Source organism: Channa argus, chromosome 12, assembly GCF_033026475.1.
Source record: "Channa argus isolate prfri chromosome 12, Channa argus male v1.0, whole genome shotgun sequence".
NCBI lineage: Eukaryota > Metazoa > Chordata > Actinopteri > Anabantiformes > Channidae > Channa > Channa argus.
In genome coordinates this window covers 10,301,714-10,322,620 of record NC_090208.1, presented here as the reverse complement: position 1 = coordinate 10,322,620, position 20,907 = coordinate 10,301,714, and the positions used below count along the sequence as shown (strand labels likewise).

The window sequence follows — 20,907 nt, the reverse complement described above, 5'->3', positions numbered from 1 at the left end:
TAGTACAACCCTAGTAATTTATCAGTAAATGTAAGGAGGTGCTTTGGTCGCACTAACTCCGTGGACGTCCTCACAGTAACTTTGACAGCCTTGTTTGCGCTCTGTTTGGCGTTGGGCTCCGAGTTGCCTCCATGAATCTAAAACTAATCCACCAAGTGCGAGCTCATCCTTCTTAATTTGTTTTGCCCGCTTTACATCCATGAAGATGTTCTCCAGTGACATCTAAGCCATCACGTTGACAACCCCAAGTGGCTTCTAATACTTAGACTGATTCTCTTCTATATCTGCTTTGATGCTCCCTTTATTATGTTCGACTGGGCTATTCCCCCCCCCCCTTCTTCTTGTTTGCCAAAGAGCCTCGATAAGGCCTTCAGTGTGCAAAGCTGAACTTGCAGTCTGCTGGTGGCCGCTTGGGCAAAGCTGAGGCCTACTTTAATCAAGACATGAGAATGACCCACTTCATGTTATGCTAATTTGTTTTTTTAGTTAAAAAAAATTAGCAGGGATTGAATGCGAAGAAATGTTTTTTTATTTTTTTTTTTATAAGCTTATATCAAAGTGATATCTGTGCATTGAAGGAGGCCGTGTAGACATAATTCCTCTGTGGCATTTTTGCGTTTACATACACTATGTGATAGCATTGAATCACTTAGCCTGGCTGTTTGCATGAAAGCAGCCCTAATCTGTTGTAAAGCAGAGAAGTGGCCCTTTTACGAGGTGCTAATGGTCTGCTAATTCTTGAGGAAAGGCAAAGTGACCAAAACATTCAGCTAAGTGTTTACTACCATTTGACCTTTCACCCTGTTTCTGTCAGGAAGCAGTCAAATGCAAGTTGTTGTTCCAGTACAAGCGTTGTGTTTACATAGTTTGCTGACATGTTCATTTTACAGTCCTACGTGAATCCTGTATAGGAATAACAATATTATCATATCATAGAGATAAGTGGTACACCTCCAGCCATGAGTTGCTGCTTCTGTCCGTGACGGAGAAAGTTGTACTTATTATTGTTGTGTATCGCGACAAACTATGAGCCCAGAAGTTTTGCGGATGTATCAGCTCGTCTTAACCTCGGTCTAAGGACACTGCATAGTAAAAGTGTTTAAAGTGAAATAATCTATCACAACAAAAGGTAAAAGGGTGAATATTTTTGTCATGGACAGAATCAGATAGTGTCACCTGTTAAGGACCCCAGTTGTTTTTAAATGCAGGAGTCCTAAAAACTCACCTATATTTTCACATATTAAGTCATTTATTAAATATATTATACAGTACTGTGCTGGTGTTGTGAATGTACTATATCTTTTACTTAAGCGTTGTGCACAGATGTGTCACATCACAAGTTTATATTTGCACAGTCCATGTCATTCAGTTAGCGAAGAACTTTTCTGGCCTTCTTTGCAGCAGGCATCTTCAGATGTGTTTACTGGACCTTCTCGTCTTTCTGGTTTCCTCTGCCAAAGTGTGCGTAAATAGCAGTGGATAAAACAAGAGGTGATTTAATGGCCTCGTCACAATGCGTCCCTTTCTCCGGCGGCCGCTTCCTACCTTTGTGTGGTCGAGGGCTCAGGGGTGCGGCAGCGGATACGTGGCCGGGGTCCCGGCAGGCTCCGAGGAGGGAAGGAAACCTGGTGTCAAAGGCGATCGCTTGCTGCTTCTGTTATCTGTGCAGCAGGCACTCAAAGACACTAAAAACATGTGGCTGAGATAGTTTCAACTTTGTTTTACACGTGGTGTCTACACATTACACACATTACACACGCTTTAGCATTAGTGGTACATGTGAAATAGAGGTGTTCTTGAAATGAAAGCAGCAAAACAAACCACTGGAGGCCTTGTTGCGTGTGGACTGCTGCTGCATGGTTTCTTTCTCCTGCTCCTCTCCACACAGGCCTCTCCTGTAACCTTGAGAGAAGCCTGTGCAGGCCCCAAGTTCAACGAGTGCATGAGGCATATTTTCGCTGAGCATGCTTGGACCGCCCCACTAAAGCCCTCGATCCCCCACCCACCCCCCCAACCCCCCTCCCTCCTTACCATACATACAGTCTTTCCCCCCCCCTCCTCTCCTCCTAAAGAGGACTCCCTGCAGGCCTCGCCTTTCACAGTGCCTGCAAAGGAAATACATTATGTGTAAAAAGAATTCCATATGGTGACATATGATCTCTGTAATTCTCTCTCAATTGATAAAAAGTCACCTTGTATGCACAGTTCTATTCTTTGTCAAAGGTACTGTATGTACTTCCCCATGATATTCACAAGACTTTTTTCCAGCCAGTTACAAATGGGTTTTCTAACAATTACGGTGCGTTTAACTTCAAATAACATTTAGAGCTTTTGCCTATTTTTTTCCTTAAGTGCGATTTTATGTTAAATAATCACTGAAAACAAACAGTTGAACCAGCTAAACAAGGGAAATTTGACAGAAACTGATCACTTCCTTCTTCCTTGATAAGTACCTGGAAAATAATTGTAGCCATTTTTCTGGAAGTGTGGCAGACATCAGCTGTGTACAGTGAGGCCTCCTATCTTGGCTGAGGACGAGTGTCTGTGGCAGTCCTAAGGGTACGGCTGTTCCAGGTAAGCCCTGCCAAGTTCAAGTGGCTTGGACCAAGCCTCCGCACCACAAATGGGAAGTGTTTCTGCAGAGCTGCCAACCTTGTGAGAGTTGTTACTGCAACAAGCTTGTTGTGTTGTCAGTTTCTAGAATACATGTGAAGTTGTAGAAGAGCCCCCATCAGATGCAAACAGGACCCACTTTTTCTATAAAGACAACCCCGTGAAAAATGGCCAGGACTGGAACCATTTCTCTTCTTCATCCTGTAGCATTTTCTATAACCCTGATTGACCTCCCTGAACACCCCTGATCTCAGGGAACCAACTTTCGGAATCTCACATGAAGTAAAAACAATATGCTTGAACGAGTGGAGAGCCAGGGCTGTGGGAGGTGCCTGCGAGGCAGGCGTGAAGGACCCCGTGGTGTGGCCCTGAGCGGACAAATCCTAGCCGGCTGAGGAAGTGGAGGAAGGAGTGCTGGGAGGCTTTTACGGGTTTGTGGGAGGCGTGCAGGCGGGTGGGATACAGAGAAAAGCGGCAAAAGGGGAATTCCTGTTCCTGAGCTGAAAAGTGATGGAAAAAGTGACTGCTCATGCCGCTCCATGTCAAAACAGCCCGAGTGCTGCCGTCATCTGTGCAAATATTTCAAGAGATTATGGTTTGGGAGCCTCGTGGGAAAGGCTGAAGCAGCGCTGCAACGACAGCTCTTATACTCGCCTTAACCGAAAGGCTTCCCTTCATCGCTTTTTCAAGAGCTAGAATGTAATCAGAAAGCCACAATATTGAAATGAGCTGCAGGAAAAAAAAAAAAAAAAAAAAAAAAACCTGCCAGGTGAGGTCTGAAGAGGTATGTGTTTGTTCTGCGCATCATCCTTGGATTTTGGCAACGACCCAGAAACAGCAACTCCCTGGTCTTGTTTGGACACATGCATGCCTTCCACACACCTTTGTTCTACACGACATTCAGCGTAACCACAGTTTGCTATGTAAATTCCATTTGTAATATCCCCATATTCAAAGTGATAATGATATCTTCCCCGAACTCCGAGAAGCCACTGATGTAACGTCATGCAACCACGCGGCCGCCTCTCTGGATGCCACACTCTACTCTAAAATTGTTTATGACTCTCCAACAACAGAATCTGAAATTAATTTAGCGCCTCTTCTCTTCCCACTGTAAACTGGCGCTGTGCAGCCAAACCACATGTTGTTATTGCTGCAGTGGCAGAGGAGGCTGCCCCAGCAGGCCTTAGTAGCACAGAACAGATTTGTTCTGTGTTTTTTTGCCAGGAATGTGGAATCAACTTCTCTCTCTCTCCCTCTGTCTCCCTCCTTCACTGGCTGTGAATATCTCGCTTAGCATGCACTTAAGTATGATTTATAAATCATACACTTGTGGTGTGGCAAAGGGAATACTCTGTTGAACCTGAGAGATTAGATTTGCATGTTGATCTCCTGTAAGACCAAGATGTTTTGTCATGATTAGACGGTGCTTTGTTGTGGTAAGTGACGGGCTGTTGACTGCATTGAGTCTCTGGTTGGTTATGTTTGAATTGTGCATCTGGGACCCACAACCACAAAGAGCAAAGATGGTTTGCACCTTAACTGCTGTTGGCTGGGCATCTCCAGACGGTTAGAGGGTCTACGAGGAGTGAAGGAGCTTCGCTGTCTTTGGACGACTGCCAACACTCTGACCTTGCGGCAGGCACAGCCGCTGTCACTCCTTCTTAAGTTATGTGAGAACCTGTTTTATGATAGTGTTTTATTTTTTTTTTTAAAGTGATGCATCTGTGGCTCACCAAATGAGCACTTACCTGGTGCAGCCATTCCACAGGAACCAACGCTTTCTTTAAAGAGAGCCGTGGATGTTGTGAAATTAATCCTATAATTTTCCACGTTGCCCGTCAAAGCTTCACTCTCTGCTTTGTGCCAACCCCAGTCCCTCACCAACCCTTTTGCCCCCGAGTCTCAATCCGCATGGACGCTTTGATTCGGGCCAGTTCTAACTGGGGGCCTCTGTAAGCCTTGTCTCCAGACTCATTAAATGGAAAGGAGTGGTTTTACTGGCCATGCAGCAGGCAGTTGGCTTTTAAACCTCCAGCAAGCAACTCTCTCAGCCTGCTTGCATCTGAACGACCCTAAAGAATTAAAACATCTTTCCATCATTATTGTACTATTGGGAATAGGGACTTCAGAAGGGTGGGCGTTATTTAAAGAAAGGCTGTTGAAAATGTAGCTGTTTTTAGACTCCAACCCTGAACCTGTCTAGACATTACCTGGAGGGGCTGCACGTGATAACACAAATGTCGAACGCAGTTGGCCCAGGCATTAAACGGCCTTGCAAGCCTCCTAATATGGTAGACACACTGAATTTGCACACAGCGTGACATGTTTCTATCATGTGACTGGTGCTGCTGTGATTTCTGCAGAGTATTGTTTGTGTTATCTTCTGCATGCTCTGACCAGGCATCACCCCCTCACCTAAACAAAGTAGGATAATTCCAGTTGGTGAGAACACGATTGACATGAGGCTCTTACACATATGGACCAAGGAGAATATATAGACAATCAAGTTGGGTTAATCCCCGGAGTTGCTCTTTAATGCCTGTTGCATGAACATTAGAACATTGCACACATTAGACCCATTAGAACGTAGTCCATGTAAGACACGTACTCATTTGTGAGGAAATATTCCAATTTAATCTGGACAAGGGCTGATGCCTGGGTAGAGCATGAGTGTTCTTCACCATCAGGCAGATGCCGGATATAGACATCATTAACGCACCCACTCACTCGTGGTGAATTCTCCAACTAATTACCTGCTGCATTCACACAAGTGCTCAATCTGATATCCTGAATATGTACTGTGGAGCTGGCTGGGTAAAAATCAGCAAGATGCCCGGGACAACTGAGTCAGACGTTTGTGTTCTCATCTGCAGCCCCTCTGGTTAATATCCGAGTAAACTCGGGATTCTAGTGCGTGTCTGAAAGGGGCTACGGACAATCTGTTTTTGTGTGCTACACGTGTTTAACGAGCAACTTCAACCAATGTTTGGACCTGAGTCTCTAGACATTATCCAGAATTTGTATGATTAATTGTTTTTTGGCCAAGTTGTACCCTCTGCACCCATGTGGTACAGGGGTCATATATAATCCACCTGTTGGGCTGGGCATCATTTACAGCACCTACAGTAGAGCACCACAGGTATGGTTTCTGTGACACAAGGGATTTTTATTTGACTAAGAATGATTTGATCAAAGAATAAGAAAACAACATTACAGATTGTACCAGACAGGTTTCACTACTCTGCTACAGTCAGTGCAACAAAGTGATGATGGTGCGTGACTGAATAACCAATGAGAAGAAATGATGATCCAGCAGCTCAGCAGCCTGGACAGAAAAGAAGAAACTTACAAGAATGCGTTCATTTGCACCTGCCGCTTCATTCCCTACTGGAGTTTTAATGGAAAAAAAGAAACTGGCTCAACATCTGTTGGCAATGTCAGTAGTCTGTTTTTATGCTTGTAATGACACATTAAACTCTGTGGTTGATTTGCCCCCCTTCTCCGCCCTATGTCCCGTTCCAAGGGAGCATTGCCAGCAAAATCGTCTGAATGAGTGCACGCTTTGTTTTCTTTGTCTGTTTTGAGCCAAGATTTGGTCTTAGATGTGGTGGCATTCTATGATCGCATAATTCCTTTCACGTCCCCCAGTTTAAGGTGTGTGTGTGTGTGTGTGTGAGTGGGTTTGTGTGCGTTTTACCATTGCTTGCTTGGCAGAGCTCAGGGAGTGCAAACAGTGGCAATGGGTGGCAGGGATCCTCAGTGGCCTCTCGCCCAGCTGGAGTAGAGCCATCTTGCCCTGTGAGGGAGCACCCAGTTGCCCTGGCTTGGCCTGCTGCTCTCTCTAGTGGGAACTCCTCTTGGCTGAGGCCTGATGCCATCGTAAGTGCTGACAATCACTGACACATCACTGGCAGAGGCCTCACACACACACATTACACAAGCATGAGTCAAAATTAAGTGGCTTTAGTTCTGAAATTGTCATTACAAGAAAAGATGATTTAAAGTAATTGGCGTTTGCACATTTTTAAAACTGAAAACTTCTGTGCTGGAAAGAGTGACTATTTAAATGACATCACATTTAAAAATCCCTTGTTTTTCACTTGAATTTGTAGTTGAATACAATTGGGCTGGAAAGCTCGTTTGCTTCAGGGTTAAGCCTTTCAGGGTATACTGCATGTGTGGGTGGTGCGAGATAAAGATGTAGGTACCACTGCAGTTTTTAACTGTGCACTCTTATCAGTGCAGACCAGAACACCACGAAATACACCAATGAAACAACATGTGGTGAACTGGTTCTGATGATGACGTCAGAAATTTTGAAGCGTATTTCAGATGATTATTGGAAAAAAAAAAAAGTTGAAAGGAAGCTGGTTGAGCCGCTCTAGTATCACAACCAGTCTGTTCCTGAACTGTGATCTATGGGCCAACTTGTTTCTCTTGGGAGAGTGGGGAATTTCCCAGACCCCTAAACAGCCCCACCATCTCTCAGCCCCCCACCCCCCCGGACCAGTCGAGACGTACAGGTTTGAACCCTCTCTCTGTGTTTCTGGCCTCCCATGCCCATTGCCACTCAAGCAGCAGGGGTCCGGTGCATTTGTCTCATAATTATCCAACTGGGTGGGGGGTGAAGAGGGGTGTTCTGAAGATGAAAGAGGCGAATCACAGAGCTCCTCTGTCAAAGGTCTGTCTGCTTGACTGGGGGGTTTTGGATCTATCTCCCTTGTCCTCTCTCTTTCGTGGCATCCACCGCCTGGCCTGCCACCTCCACGCACACACAGACACACACAGTTTTTACTTTTCCTCAAGAGCTGCCTCCACAGAGCATAATCGCCGACGGTGAACGCTCGTGCATAGACCCTCACCCCCACACCCCACCTTCTCTACCAGCCACCCCACTGGTTCATTCACAACTACAAAACTGCAGAAATACCCCCCACCCTCACATCCTGAAAGACTTCAGACTCTCTTCTTTTTTTTTCTCCCCCCCCCCCATGCTCCGCCCACCAACCCATCGGCTAGCCACCCACCTCACCCGCTTGCCCCCACCCTTCCTTATCCGCCTCCTTTTTTCTCCTCTCCACCCTCCCCACCACCACCTTTCTCCTTCTTCTCCTCTTAACTACTGGCTAGGAGTTAATGGACTGTTTTGGCTAGTCTCCAGACGGTGAGTGTCACCTCATTAGCCTATAGCGGCTCGCTCCCAGACTGCTCCGTGTGTGTGTGTGTGTGTGTGTGTGTGTGTTAGAGGAGGACTACAATGACGGAATGTCATTGGTCTGTCTCCCCCAACCCTCCCACCAAACACCCCTTACCCTCTCCCTTCTTCTTCCCTTCCCACCACTACAATGAATGAGAAAACACGCATGCATAATTAAATCTATAGTCTTGTCCTCACTCCACCCTCCTTCCACAGCTGTGCATTTAAAAAAAAAAAAAAAAAAAAAAAAAAGGCTCCTGCTTGGAAGTTTGCCACCATGGAGAAAAAAAAAAGTTGTGGCTTCGAAGCACAGAGATGTGACCAACCTTCCACCCTCGTATGGACCTGTTCTCTTATACCCCAGCCTACCGAATGGCAGGGTGGCAACAGCGGGCGAATGGAAATGCCACCCGGTCCTGCCAGTCAATTAAACCGCGACAAAGCTAATTGTTTGTTTGGTGCATACCAAAAACGATGCCAAGGTTGACCATTGATGGGCCCATTGTTTCAACGCAGATGCTAAGTTCTTTTTTCTCACAGGCCAGACTTGAAGCTGATTACACTTGTGAATGATGAGACAACCCTTCTGGAAAGTCAGGTGCTTTGTGTGCAAATTATAAGTGTAAACAATTGGGAATTATTTTGAATATCCCTATGTATCCTTATAATATATGTTTCTGTTACTAGATTTGTTAGATATTAAATAGATATAAAATTTCTAAGTGCGAAACGTAGACATTTTTAACACAAACCTTCGGAAATGCATAATAAAACCTGTCGATGCACTAATAGATAAAATGACAGCACGATTAATTTTGATATTCATGGTGTATATCTGCAACACTTAACAACCGATGGTGCCAGGTGCAGTCAAGGAGATAAAAAGTTTGGGGAGAAAGCTGAGAGGAACGTGACGGGAATGGGAAGAAGAGAGATACAGTAAAAGGAAAAGAAAAAAGAAATGTAATAAAAAAAAAAAAGTGAAAGGAAAGGCCACTTTGTGAGAAAAGGACAAACAGAGAGAGAGTGGGAGGAGGTGGAAACATTAAGTGGGGCGCAGTGTGCTGACTCGAGGCCAGTCTGCTCATTTTTCATGGGACAGATGAGCCTCTGTGTAGCGTTGCATTGTGTAGTTTGTCTGCAGCTCGGGCGCTGACTGCATCGCACATGTACAGCACATATCAGCTCACTGCGGGGCGCTGGGTGTGTGCCCCTGTTCGTGTCTGAATGTATGTCAGCGTGTGTGAATTCAGTGTGCGCATGTAGCACCAAATGCGTGGCTACTGTTCAGTGTTTGTCTGCGCACGTGAAGCGTGCGTCCGTGCCAAGGTGGGCAAACTTTATTTCACAAATTAAAAGGTGGGAAGTTGAATTCAGATGAGTTAACCCTCATCTGCATCCATGGTTTTGTGGATGTGTATCTCTTTGTGCCTGCCAGGTTTTTCCTTCTCCTCTCCCGGGCCGGTGTGGCTAATGATCCGTCAGGCCATTCAGTCCCTTGTTCAAGGCCCACTCGCCACTGAATGCGCTCCCTCCCCATGCACACTGTTTGGTGACCTCAATGAGGAGCCTGTTGTCCTCCCGGCTCGGATAAAATGCTCCTCTCTTTTCACTGCCGTGAGAGTTTACAGAGGAGAAGCCACAGAGGCTCCGCAAGGAGGAAGGCGGCTGTTCTTCACCGGCATTAGTTCGCACCGGTTGGAAACAAACACAAACTGGTGATCCGCACACGCTTAGCCGTACACAACAAGGCAGCAGCTAGAGATGCACACGGTGATATATGAGTGAACTGGGTCACACATGGACAGACACACACACACACACACACACACACACACACACACACACACACACTATGCCTTCTCATTGTTCCTGACTGGGCTGGGATCACACTTGATTCCATAAGTCTCAAAATCCTGACAGTCCCACTGTGTGTGTGTGTGTGTGTGTGTGTGTGTGTGTGTCCCCTCCTGCTCTTTTGAACAAGTCTGTGTTGTCTGTCTTAGAGAAAAGAAGCAAAATGTCATTGTTCTCACAGACGTTTCAACTTTGCCCCTCTCACTTTCTCGCTGCCTTTCGTCTGTTTTCGTGTGTGTATGTGTGGGTGTCTGTGTGCGTGTGTGTGTGTGTAACAGTTACTACTGTACCTGCATTCAGCAGTCATACGATAGGGTATCTATCCGGATTACCAGGTGCTCCTTTAAGCCAATAAGAAATACTTGCTGTGTTCCAATTATGAGATAATCATTACACTGTCACACAGTGTAAAGCCACCATCAGGGGAACATAGTAATAGTTTGTCAAAGGGAACACAATACTAACCATTTATGTGTGTTCAGAGGTGTCACTCTTAAGTAGGTCCAACAAATAACAGATAACGCAGCTGAACCAGTGAGGTATTACCACTCGGGTATTACTGTTAAGCCAAAGCTCATATTCCTTGTGAGACCATGCCATCCCAAGATGGCGTCCCGTTTGGCTGCAGTGTTTGTCTTCCCTTCTCCCTCGGCATCACTATCACTCTGCTCTCAACCAGGTCAGGTGCCAGCCCTTTACAGAATGCCATGCATGAGTCCGGGTGCAAGAGGGGGAGGGTTGCTGAGAACCAGAATTTGGTGTTTGTGTGTGTGTGTCTGTGTGTGTATAGAGGGGATGGTGGTGGTGGTGGTGGTTTAGAGGGGGGGGGCATCGCCAGTTGGCAGGCTGGCACACAATGGCTGGCATGATAAGATCCTCCCTCTTCTGTGGGCAGATTTCCTCGCCCGTATCTTTTGTTTGCCGTGTTTGGGTTGCGGCTCATCCTGATAAAGGCCACTTTGTTTAGACAACAAAGCGTGAGGGGGGAGAGAAGAGAGAGATAGAGAGACAAAGAGGTGGAAAGAGGTAGAGAGAGGGGGCACTAAAAGGAAAAGGTGGCAAATTGGGGGAGAGCGGCAGGGCAGATGGAAACATTGAAAGAAAGGGAAAAGTTATTTAAAAAAAAAAAAAAAGGAGACACGAAAATTCGACAATGTGATATCACAGATGCACACTGAAAGGAAGATATGTCGGGTACGAAAAGATACAATAGAGGACGGATACTGTTGCAGGCACAGGGACAGCGATAGACAGATAGCGAGGAGAAGAAAGAAAAAGATTTGGAGAGGAGAGCAGGTTCTGCCGGCTGCTGGAAGCCAGCCCGAGTAGTGTGAGGTCATCGAGAAAGCTGCGAGTGATGGAAACCAGGAGCAGAGGAGGACACGGACAAACTGCGCGCACCAACACACACACGTACACATTACATATCAGCACATGTACAGTCATTTATGCATACTGTCAGGGCTTACATGACTCACACACACACACACACACACACACACACACACATAGTTCAGCTGTGCATTTCCAAGGAAGGACAAACTTGAGTCTGCTGCAGCAGAACAGGAAAGAAAAGCACGAGGACACTGAGCAGAAAGTCTGCTCGGCCACATCAAATATTTACTCAGGAGCAGCTGTATTGTCGAAACATTACGCATCGGAGCTGCTCCGTAATTAGGTTGATATTTTCTGCCCCTCTCCCTCTCTCTGCTTCCCCTACTTCTGTGGGAGTCCACCCCTCGCCACCTCTCCTCCACACTCCCCTCCCCTCGCCTCCCCAGGCTGCTGAAATGCGTCTTGGCTCAGGACCCATGCCTCTGGCAGCCAGAGTGCTATACATGTGCACAGAACCCCGCTCGGCATAAAATGGCTGCCAGACAGGCTTCTCCTCCTGAAATGTCGACAGCGGTATGCATCTGCAGGGTGTGCGTGTTGCGCGTGCATGCTTCCTTTTTTTTTTTTTTTTTTTTTTTTTTGTTTAGAGAATATCTGTACGTGTCTGTAAGTGTTTGCGGGTTAAGAGCGTGCACCGCCGCTGTACAAAAAAAAAAAAAGTTTCCCAAACTATGTGGCTAATTTAATCCACACTGTGCGTGTATGTGCATGTGTGTTCGGCAATTTAGTGGGAACAGAATGGGTATCATGCCAAAATATGAGAGGGTGGGTTAGGGAAAGTGTATGTGTGTGTTTTAGTGATTATAAAAACCAGGCGAGTAACACACTTGGGTGTGGAGAAACCTCACAAGCACTGAGAAACTTTCTTGCAGAGCCAGATTTCTGTTGCCATTACCCTTAATTACCCCAATCATTACAGTGGTATGATAAGTATCCCAACGGGCAAGAAGGTGTAAGAACTCGTGGACACATCCAAAATACCCACAAGCCTCCTCTGCTGCTTTTGTTTTTTTTTTGTGTGTGTTTTATTTTGTTTTGTTTTTTGCTGAGTAACAGTATATGTTCTTATTCATATGTGGTGCTTTTTTTTTTTTTTTGTTGTTACTTCCTTCATGAACCGTTTTGTTTATTTAAACAAATGGCAGAGGGATGGATGTTGTTTTTGGAAAAGGCCCGTGTGTGTGTGTGTGTCTCTGGGAGAAAGAGAGAGAGAGAGAGAGGACGCGTGTGTGTGTGCATGTGGTGTCTACTGTAGCACAGCGATCGAGTCCTGCCAAGCTCCCAGGGCAAAGCTTGGCCTCCTCGACCGCAACTGTTTATTTACAGGTTACACTACCGTTTATTTGAAGACGTCGAGTTTGGCCGGGCTTGTGCACAGAACACCTTTTAGATACAGATACCAGGCTCCCCAAATCCAGCTCCTGCACTTTATTTTAGCCACTTTCTGCAATTCCTTATATATCTCAATGTATTTTGTATGTAGAGCCGACTTTTTATAATCCAGAATAGTGTGTTTTTACTTGCCCACAATTTAAAAACATGGCTCTGTGTGAATACCTGTTGAGGATTTCGGATGACGTCTTGAATAGATAAAATGAGCAAACCTACAGCCGGACAAAATGGCACTGAACAGTGAAAGAAGGAGCATGAAGCTCCCCTTCTTGGGTCAAAGGTAAAATGTAATGCAATAGGGGAGGTGTTCCCAGCTCCTGTGCAGGCCTGGCAGATGCGCCATATGCTTGCATCGCACCTTGAGTCATCCAGGTGGTCTCTCCTGGTGCTACAGTGGCGCCTCATGCTGGAAGATGCTGCCTGGGATCTCTAATTGCCACGACCATCTGCTCTTTTTGTCATGGTTGCCTGTTCAGCCCTGGAAGAAGAAGAAGAAAGGAAAAAACATGAAGCTCTACTCCGCTCACCACCTTTTTACTGTTTACCTCTTCTCTGCTCTCCTGTGCTCTTTTCACCCCCCCACCCCACCCCCTCCACAGACACACACACAGTTTCTTTCCCTCTCAGCAGTTCTCAGGGAGTGAGCGTGGAGTTGGCAGTCGTAACTAGACTGATGGATGACTCTAAAAGTGGCATGGGGGGGGTGTAGGGGGTGGGAGAAAACAGAGAGACAAGGCCACTGAGCTCGTTGCAATCACTTTATAGACCTGTGCGATGCCAAATCCACACAAATCTCTGCTCACACACAAAAGCGGCTTCGCTCACTGTGTGTATGCGTGCAGGGGACAGCTAAGGCCTTGCTGGTGCAATGGGAAGGAGGTTTCGATTTTTACTGGGGCCTGACAATGATTTGTCCATGTTTAAGAGCGTACAACTGGCAATAAAATACAGATTGTAGTTTTTAAATTATGAACAGAAACAATTGCGACAACGTGAAAACTGCTCAGACACAATTGGCAATCGTTTCCTTCTCAAATTGGAAAAATCTCTGATATCGTAAAAAGATTTCTTTTGGGTTTTAGCTGATAAGACAAAATGAGCAAATTGAAGACGATGCTTTGGGCTGAGTATAGACGTCAGAGATTTAGCAGAAATCCCCTAAACCTGCATCACCACCAGATGATAAAGTGTGTTGTTTTTTTTTTGTTTTTTTGTTTTTTTACATTTTTAGGAAGCAGAACAGCCCATAATGTGAATATCTTGTACATTTTTAGGGGTAAGCCTACAGAAAAGAGTTTTTTTTTTTTTCTTCTTAACGTATGGTCCTGTTCCCTCCCTACTTTGTCATTGTTGAGCTTCAGCCAAGAACATTCTGTTTTTGCAGCACTGTTTAATAGTCAAATTTAGGAGAAGGGGAACAAGAGAGAGCGGGAGAGAGACACAGCAAGAGAACAAGAAAGGGATAAATCTTTCAACTTCTTTTCTCCCCCCCTTACCCCTCCTTTCTCTCTTTCCTCTTCTCCATAACACAGCTTATGGGAGCTGCAGCAGGAAAAGGGGTGTTGTTGCAAGGCGAGGGTATCTGAGTTCACTGTCTCTAGCTCCTTGTGTCGGCTCTCTCATGTGAAAGACGTAGATGATAATCTCCCTGCTGGTTCTCATTGGGCATGTGTGGGCTCGGGCCAGCCCGAGTCATTATGGGGGTCCGCGATTGCGCTGCATCGCTAGGTTGAGTCAGTTGGGTTTCTTTCAAACATAGTTCCCCTATCAACGCTGTCTCCTCACTGTTCCTATGCGTAAACTGAAAACTTGATTTTCATGACGCTCAAACAAAAAAAGATTTGACTCGAGTTGAGGTTTGGTTTAGGCAACAGAAGCAGAAGGTTGGTTAAGGTTAGAGAAAGACTGTGGTTTTGTTTTCTTGATGTAGTAAACATCGTCACAACAGACCACGATCTTCAACCTTTAAGTGCTGCAAGTTTATTAATGCTGTAGTCGAGACAAACTGGATGTTTTACCGCAACATTTCAGAATTCGGCTGCTGTCTGGGAGCATTTTTACCGTGTTTGCCATCGTGTGTGTCATTATGTTAGGGAGGCCATATTATGCACAATTATTTTTATTTTGAGGCTCTACTAAATAGGTTTATGTTCTAAAAAGAAAAAAAAACCTGCTAATTTGTCTCATAATGGCCGTCATGGTGCAGTTCTCCTTTAGCTCTGTGTGAAACCCTGATTCACCATCTTGTAGAAGCCTGCTGGTGTGCCGAGCAGAGCGCTGAGCCATGGTTGTGGTGTACAAGCACGCGGGTTGCGAATGGCGTTTTTGGCGTGCGGACCTAAAACAGAGGTCTGGCTGTGGACTGACGCAGTTTTAAATAGGGTTGCTGAGAATCTTTTTGCCTGGACGTACGTGTGTTTGCAGTTTAGCCGTAAGTAAGTGCAATTTTCAGGAGACAGACTTGTCCTGTACCTGTATGTGCGGACTGAAAGTTGAAGATGATTTATTGTGTACATTTTGATGTTTCAACACTTTTGCTGTTGCATCATGTAAAAGGAAAAAGGCCCCTGAGCAGGAACTTGTGAGGAATGATAGATTCCCCTCCCAGTGAGGCTTGGCGCTCAAAGACGTCATAACACAGCCTGCACACCAGTGGAAAGAATTTCACTCATGTTTCCTTGTATTTCCCCGCCCCTCCTGTTCACCCTCCGCATTTTGTTCTGTGCCCGTACCTTGCACAGCAGGGCCGAAACACATTTTGTGCACCCCTCCACACACACACAGACGTCCACCATCACTCCCCCAGCCCCTTTGAAAAATTACCCAGAGCTTTTTTCTTCGGTTTTCCCTCCCATTAACTATAATACTGTTCAAACAAAGCTGTCTTGTTTAATGTAGAGTAGGTGTGCTCTCCTTGCCCGGTCGATAAGGAAAAACATTTATGCGCCAAGCAAGGAAGCATTTCAGTGTCGAATTCCACTTTGTCTTGACAGAAGTTATTTATTTATTGCAACAGTGACCACAGCGAGAGACAAACTGTAAAAGGAGTTTTGATAAGTAAAGTAAAAGATGTTTTACTTAGTCTATTGTGTTATCAGATACCGTGTTGTTACCCGGCCGTGAGGTTATCTGTGCTTTCAATAATCAATGCTGACATGAAGATTTATTGTTGTCCTTATGCAACCCCCTCCCTCTCTCTTTCCCTCTGTGTTTGCAGACTCGCAGCAGTCAGGAAGTCCCAGTAACAATGAGCAAGACAAGAACCCTCTTCCAGGTACGTACAGTTACAGTAACCACCCTCCTCCCTCCTGTCATCGCTGTATTGTTCCTATGCAGCGGCCTATGTTCACCATATGCTACCTGCTTTAAATGGCGTTGATCTGCTGTGAACTCTGTGACTTGCCGGCTAAATAGTGAAGCTTTACTGTAAAAATCACAGCTGTATTTCAGCAGTGCGGCAGTGTAAGGTGCATACGTCATTATCCACTATCTTTGCAACAACAAAAGCTAAAAAATGGAACCATCAGTACAAGGAAAAAAAGAAATCGACACACGTAGTGTAAATTGTTGACTTATCCGTGAGCTGAGTTGGACTCGGGCGAAGGAGGAGGAAGGGGCTCAGATGTGAAAACATTGCAGGAGGGGCAGAGTGAGTCAAGGTGAGCTGTGCAGGGTATTCTCTGACAGCACTGCTGTTCCCCTGGACTGACCTGCGCTGTGTCGTCACAGCGTTGGAATGAAAACAGTTTGAAAAGTATAATTAGTTTTCTACCTCAAGAGCAGGTTCTGCTTATATGAGTGCCAAAGAAAACACGCTGGCGAGCCAATGACTCAGGCCTGGGAGGCCCTGGGCTGTGGCACAGTTCCCCGCAAACGCTGTTGGCTCACTGGAGGCATCGGGCGTTTGTAGGTGGCAATCGAGTCGCAGCACCTATCTTTCTGGCACGGCCCGAGTGCCCTTGGCACTGCATCAAAGGCGAGCCGGAGTCATTTGAGTGTCAGTAACTTATTTGACTGACGGGCTCTGATTAGTTTTCAGAATCTCGGGCAGGTCATACACTGCTCACCAAATGCTTCAACGCTGCAATGGAGAAGAAAGGCTATTTAGGCTGTATGAAAAATTCTGAAACGGGAAAAAAAAATTCTGGACACTGTAAAGTGTGATGCTCTTTAAGGTGGAGATTTCACGCTGTGATAACTGTGTCAATAAGTGTGTATTGATCAACTAGGCCGCGCCTGCCATTCAGCACGGGCTCATTTGTTTCCCACAGCTGCACTTCGTAGCTGATGCTCCATCGGCCTCCTCCTCACACACCTGTCCTGTCAGTTTTTCTTAAAGCGCCGCTTTGCTGCTTTTAGTTTAAACGCAAACACGGCTGCAGTGTTTTGTTTTTTTTTTTAAGGGTGCTTCTGTGTGCTCAGTAATATTATCATGAAGAAATCAATATTTAGAAATAATTACATAAAAGAAACGTGACAAAGAATTCTGCATTTTGTCTTGTCAGCTAAAGTATGAATAAAGTTTTTTTTTTTAAGTGTGATTTAAATAGCATCTGAAAAACGCCTTTTGTTTTCTGGCTCAATCCATGTTGAGTCAGAAATGTTGAGATTATTGGTCATTTCACACCCAAATAACTGCATGATTCAACTGCAAATCAGATTTAATTCACTGCCTTTTTTTTGTTATATTCCTGTGTCTACAGTTTACTTGGAAGACAGTTTCATCAAATCAGGAGTCTTCAGTGTTGCAGAACTTGTGCGGGTGTCCAGAAGTGAGTACAGAGCTGTCACATTCATAATGTTTTAACACTTGCTGTCACCGTGCACACCCACACTTTTCCAGCCAGTGTCTTGCTTATCAGTGATTAGACCTTGGCTCGGGTTGAAGGTGGGTGGAGCTACGAGGGGGAATCACATGAGGACACCAAAGTCCACGCACGCAGAAAAGTGCTTAAGGTTTAACTTTGCCTGGGCCAGCAGGTGCAGCCGAGTTAATATATGAGAGTCAGGGAGGTATCGTTCAATCACAGCGTGGATACCTCTGTGCACACACACACACACACACACACACGCACGCACACAGTCACAAGAACAGACTTAATCAGAAAAACTGCACCAGATGCAGATTGCTGTGTTTAGGTGTTTTTATATAAGCAGTAATAGTTGATCCTGATGCACTTTTTGTCAGTGGATTAGAGAATAAAAGGCATCTGTAACTTTGCAGCTTTGCCACAAATATCAGCTTGTGGATATTTACCGACACCCACCAACTGTAGTGCAGTGAATCCAGTTTGACCAGTGTGCTTTGCAATAACACAACGCCCGAGTGCACAGGCATCTGTATGAACCTGCGTGCATCTGTATGGACATGTTTGCCCTTTGCAAAGCCGTTGACGGTTGCTCTTCCAGGAGCGCTCATGTTTCTGAAAGCTCGGCGCCCTGAGGCGACGTTTTTGAATATATGGCATATGGATCCATAGCAAAACAGTCTCATTTCCTTTGGAACAATGTCTCCTGCAATTATATAAAAGTGAGAAGGACAAATCCAAACATGGCATCTCAATTTATAGAGCTATCAATCAGTTTACTAATTCAACTCCACGAAGCCTTTTAATGATTTGATTTTTATGAATAACCTGTTAATAAATTCACCCATCTTTGGACATTTGAGTGAAAGCTGAAAGTTTTGAATAATTCCCTGACAACTTTATCCCTGAGAAATAAACACACTCTGACCGACTGAATTTTGTTGCTGCCGCCATTAGTTTATTTATCAATTAATCGTTGAAGTCATTAAAAAAATAAATAAATAAATGCCCCAAAATTTCAGGTTTTAGCTTTTCAAATATAAGTATTTGCTGCTTTCCTTCGTCTTTTACGAGTTTAAATCAAGTAACTTTTGATTTTTCAAATGTCAGTTGGACAAAACCCCCAAATCTAAGTGCTGAATAAAGAAAATAATCATCACTTGCTGTGCTTGTGCAGTGTAGAACTGTGTGAGTTTAAGTTAAGATCAAGGACATGAATCCGTTAAATTAGGAGCTAAACAACAAGGCATGATCGAGTTTCTTAGAGTGGAGCTTTGGCCTTATTTAGATGCTAATAAGCAGCCATCCACATGTATGGGTAGGATTTCTGATGTAGGAACATGGGCTAGGTTGTCTTCGCCAGCCTGAACACTGACTCCTGCTTGTTTTGCCGGTCAGACGCCTTTGAAAGACTGTGTTTTTGTTTAGTGTTTAATTTCCCCCACGGCCAGATGGCCGCCGCGCTGCCGTGTTTGCTCTCATGTGACCGAGCCCCGTTTGACTCAAGCCGACCACTGTAGTCGAGCTGGAATTTTATAAAGGTCGACGGGCGCACAGGAATTGTCACTCACTCAGCCGGTCACTCCCTGGGAAGACATCTAAGCGGCCGCTCGTCCGTCATCGCGCTTCTCTCCCAGCTCTCCAGCCTGTTGAGACATTCTTTGAAGTCCATCAAAGGGAGCTGTGGAGTTCAAGGCTGAGTTGCGATGCAGCATGTCGACGAGGACGCTCATTAATGCAACAGGAGCCTCCACAGCAAGTTGTCAACAGAAAATGTGTCCAGGCACAAGCAAATGAAACTTTGTGAGGATACTTTATGCTCTCATCCGCTTACACAGTGCGATGAGGTAATCTGCTGGAAGAAGCTCTGTGTCTGTTCCTTGCAGCATCATTGTTTCATTCCCTGTTTGTGTTTTAAGCTTAAAAGCCTGCATTATTACATGAGATGATTGGCAGGGCAGCCAAGTGGCATCGCAAATGTTGTGCGGAGCCAATAACAGAGAAAAGAGCGATAGAGAGAAGCCAGGAGAGAGGGAGATGGCTGGGGGTATCCTCAGCCATGAATGAAAAAAAAAAACAATGGTCTTGTATTCAGTGTCCTCAGGCCGGATGCATTCCTCTACAGACAGCTTGGTATGGGTAGCAGCGGGTAGGGGCCTTTGCCAGGGCTACAGTGGGCTGCCAGGGCGGAGGCTGGCGGAGGGATCGTGCCAGTGGTGAACCTCAGACCACAACAGACTGCGCCACACACTCCATTCTCTCATCAACTCCAAACCAACCAACCGCTCGGGCTGCAGGCTGCCTCGCAGGCCACACACTGACGAGAGAAAAGACAGCGAGAGACAGACGGGAAGCAAAAAAGAAAGAGAGAGAGAGAGAGAGAGAGAGGGGGAGACTGACGATGGGTGGCGAACTCCTTTTGTTCTGTAAACACAGGCCTGGCCTCTTTTGAAACAATACTCCTCACCTTGACCGCAGTGAGAAAAACAACACCTTTTCCACTGTAAATCACTGTGTGAGGAAGCTGCCGCGTGTCACAATGGACTGTGGAGAAGTGAAGGAAATTCAGTTGCTATGAGATTGTAGATATGAAAAATATCTTCAATCTCATAGCAACTGCATTTCACACATTATTCTATCACGCACCAAAAGGCAATACATTATCTTTAAATAATAACAGCATACAGTATATTATGTACAACGATAAAACCACATAAAAATATCCGTTTCTATGTGGAAAATACAGTGACAACCACAAGCAGTGAGAGTGGTTAATCAGAGTACTCAGCAGAAATGCCTGCAATGGTCAGACAGTTAACCTGTGAATAGGGAGCGCTTAATTTGATGCACAGGGCCTCTAAACACAAAGCATCAATATCAGTCAGTCGAGCTACTTTGCAATTAATTGTGCGTCTCTAGATGCGAGAATAAGGGGGAAGGAGTAGTCTGACAGCACTGCTGACATTGAACTCTCTTCTTAGCAGCGATTACAGCACAGCTCAACCACCTCTCTTTTGTTTTCTCTGTGTCCTCTACAGTGCCCATCACCCACGGCGCGGCGGTGAACTTCTCCATGGCCGACATGCCCAGCCAACCCTACTATCACGACCTGAACTCCAGCATGGGGCTGCATCGCTCCCTGTCCTCCCCGCCCGGCAGGTCAGCGGAAATTTAGGGCAACATAATGAGCTTTTGGGGCAAAGTTTGGGGGGAAAAGAAGCAAACATTACAGTGCTAGCAGTAGTAGTTGAGTAAAATAACCTCAGTGGGGATTCAGTCAAGGGCATGTGTCGAAGTGAACGTGTGTCGGTGCCGTCTTGCTGTCTTAAAAAATGAAGCCGAAACTTCTTAATGTGTGCAGCAAAAGGCCCAAAACTGCCAACATGGAGGAGAACATGGACACCAGCCCGACGGGACCCGACTTCTACTCGTCACCCAGCTCACCGGCCAGCAGTCGGGCAAACTGGCACGACAGAGACGGAGGTGATTGCACTGTTGTTGTTTTGAACCACCCTTCTGTTTGTCAGGCCTGGATTCTCCTTTTCGTGAGTTACACCCTGCGCCACATTCGTACAGTTTAATCGAGGGACCGGAGAGTTCTTCCATCCATTTTATCAGAGTAAACGCCACGCGTCCTTTTTT

General features: G+C 45.6%; 1 protein-coding gene across 6 annotated transcripts in view; it reads left to right on the top strand.

Moving 5' to 3' along the window:
• LOC137136860 (nuclear factor 1 B-type-like) overlaps positions 1-20,907 on the top strand; it is a 64,265-nt gene that overhangs the window by 23,276 nt on the left and 20,082 nt on the right. For all 6 annotated transcript variants that reach the window (XM_067522612.1, XM_067522613.1, XM_067522609.1 and 3 more), the window contains exons 3-6: positions 15,675-15,731; positions 17,161-17,229; positions 20,304-20,424; positions 20,627-20,748. In XM_067522612.1, coding sequence (XP_067378713.1) covers positions 15,675-15,731; positions 17,161-17,229; positions 20,304-20,424; positions 20,627-20,748 — 369 coding nt within the window. The remainder of the gene's footprint in view (positions 1-15,674; positions 15,732-17,160; positions 17,230-20,303; positions 20,425-20,626; positions 20,749-20,907) is intronic.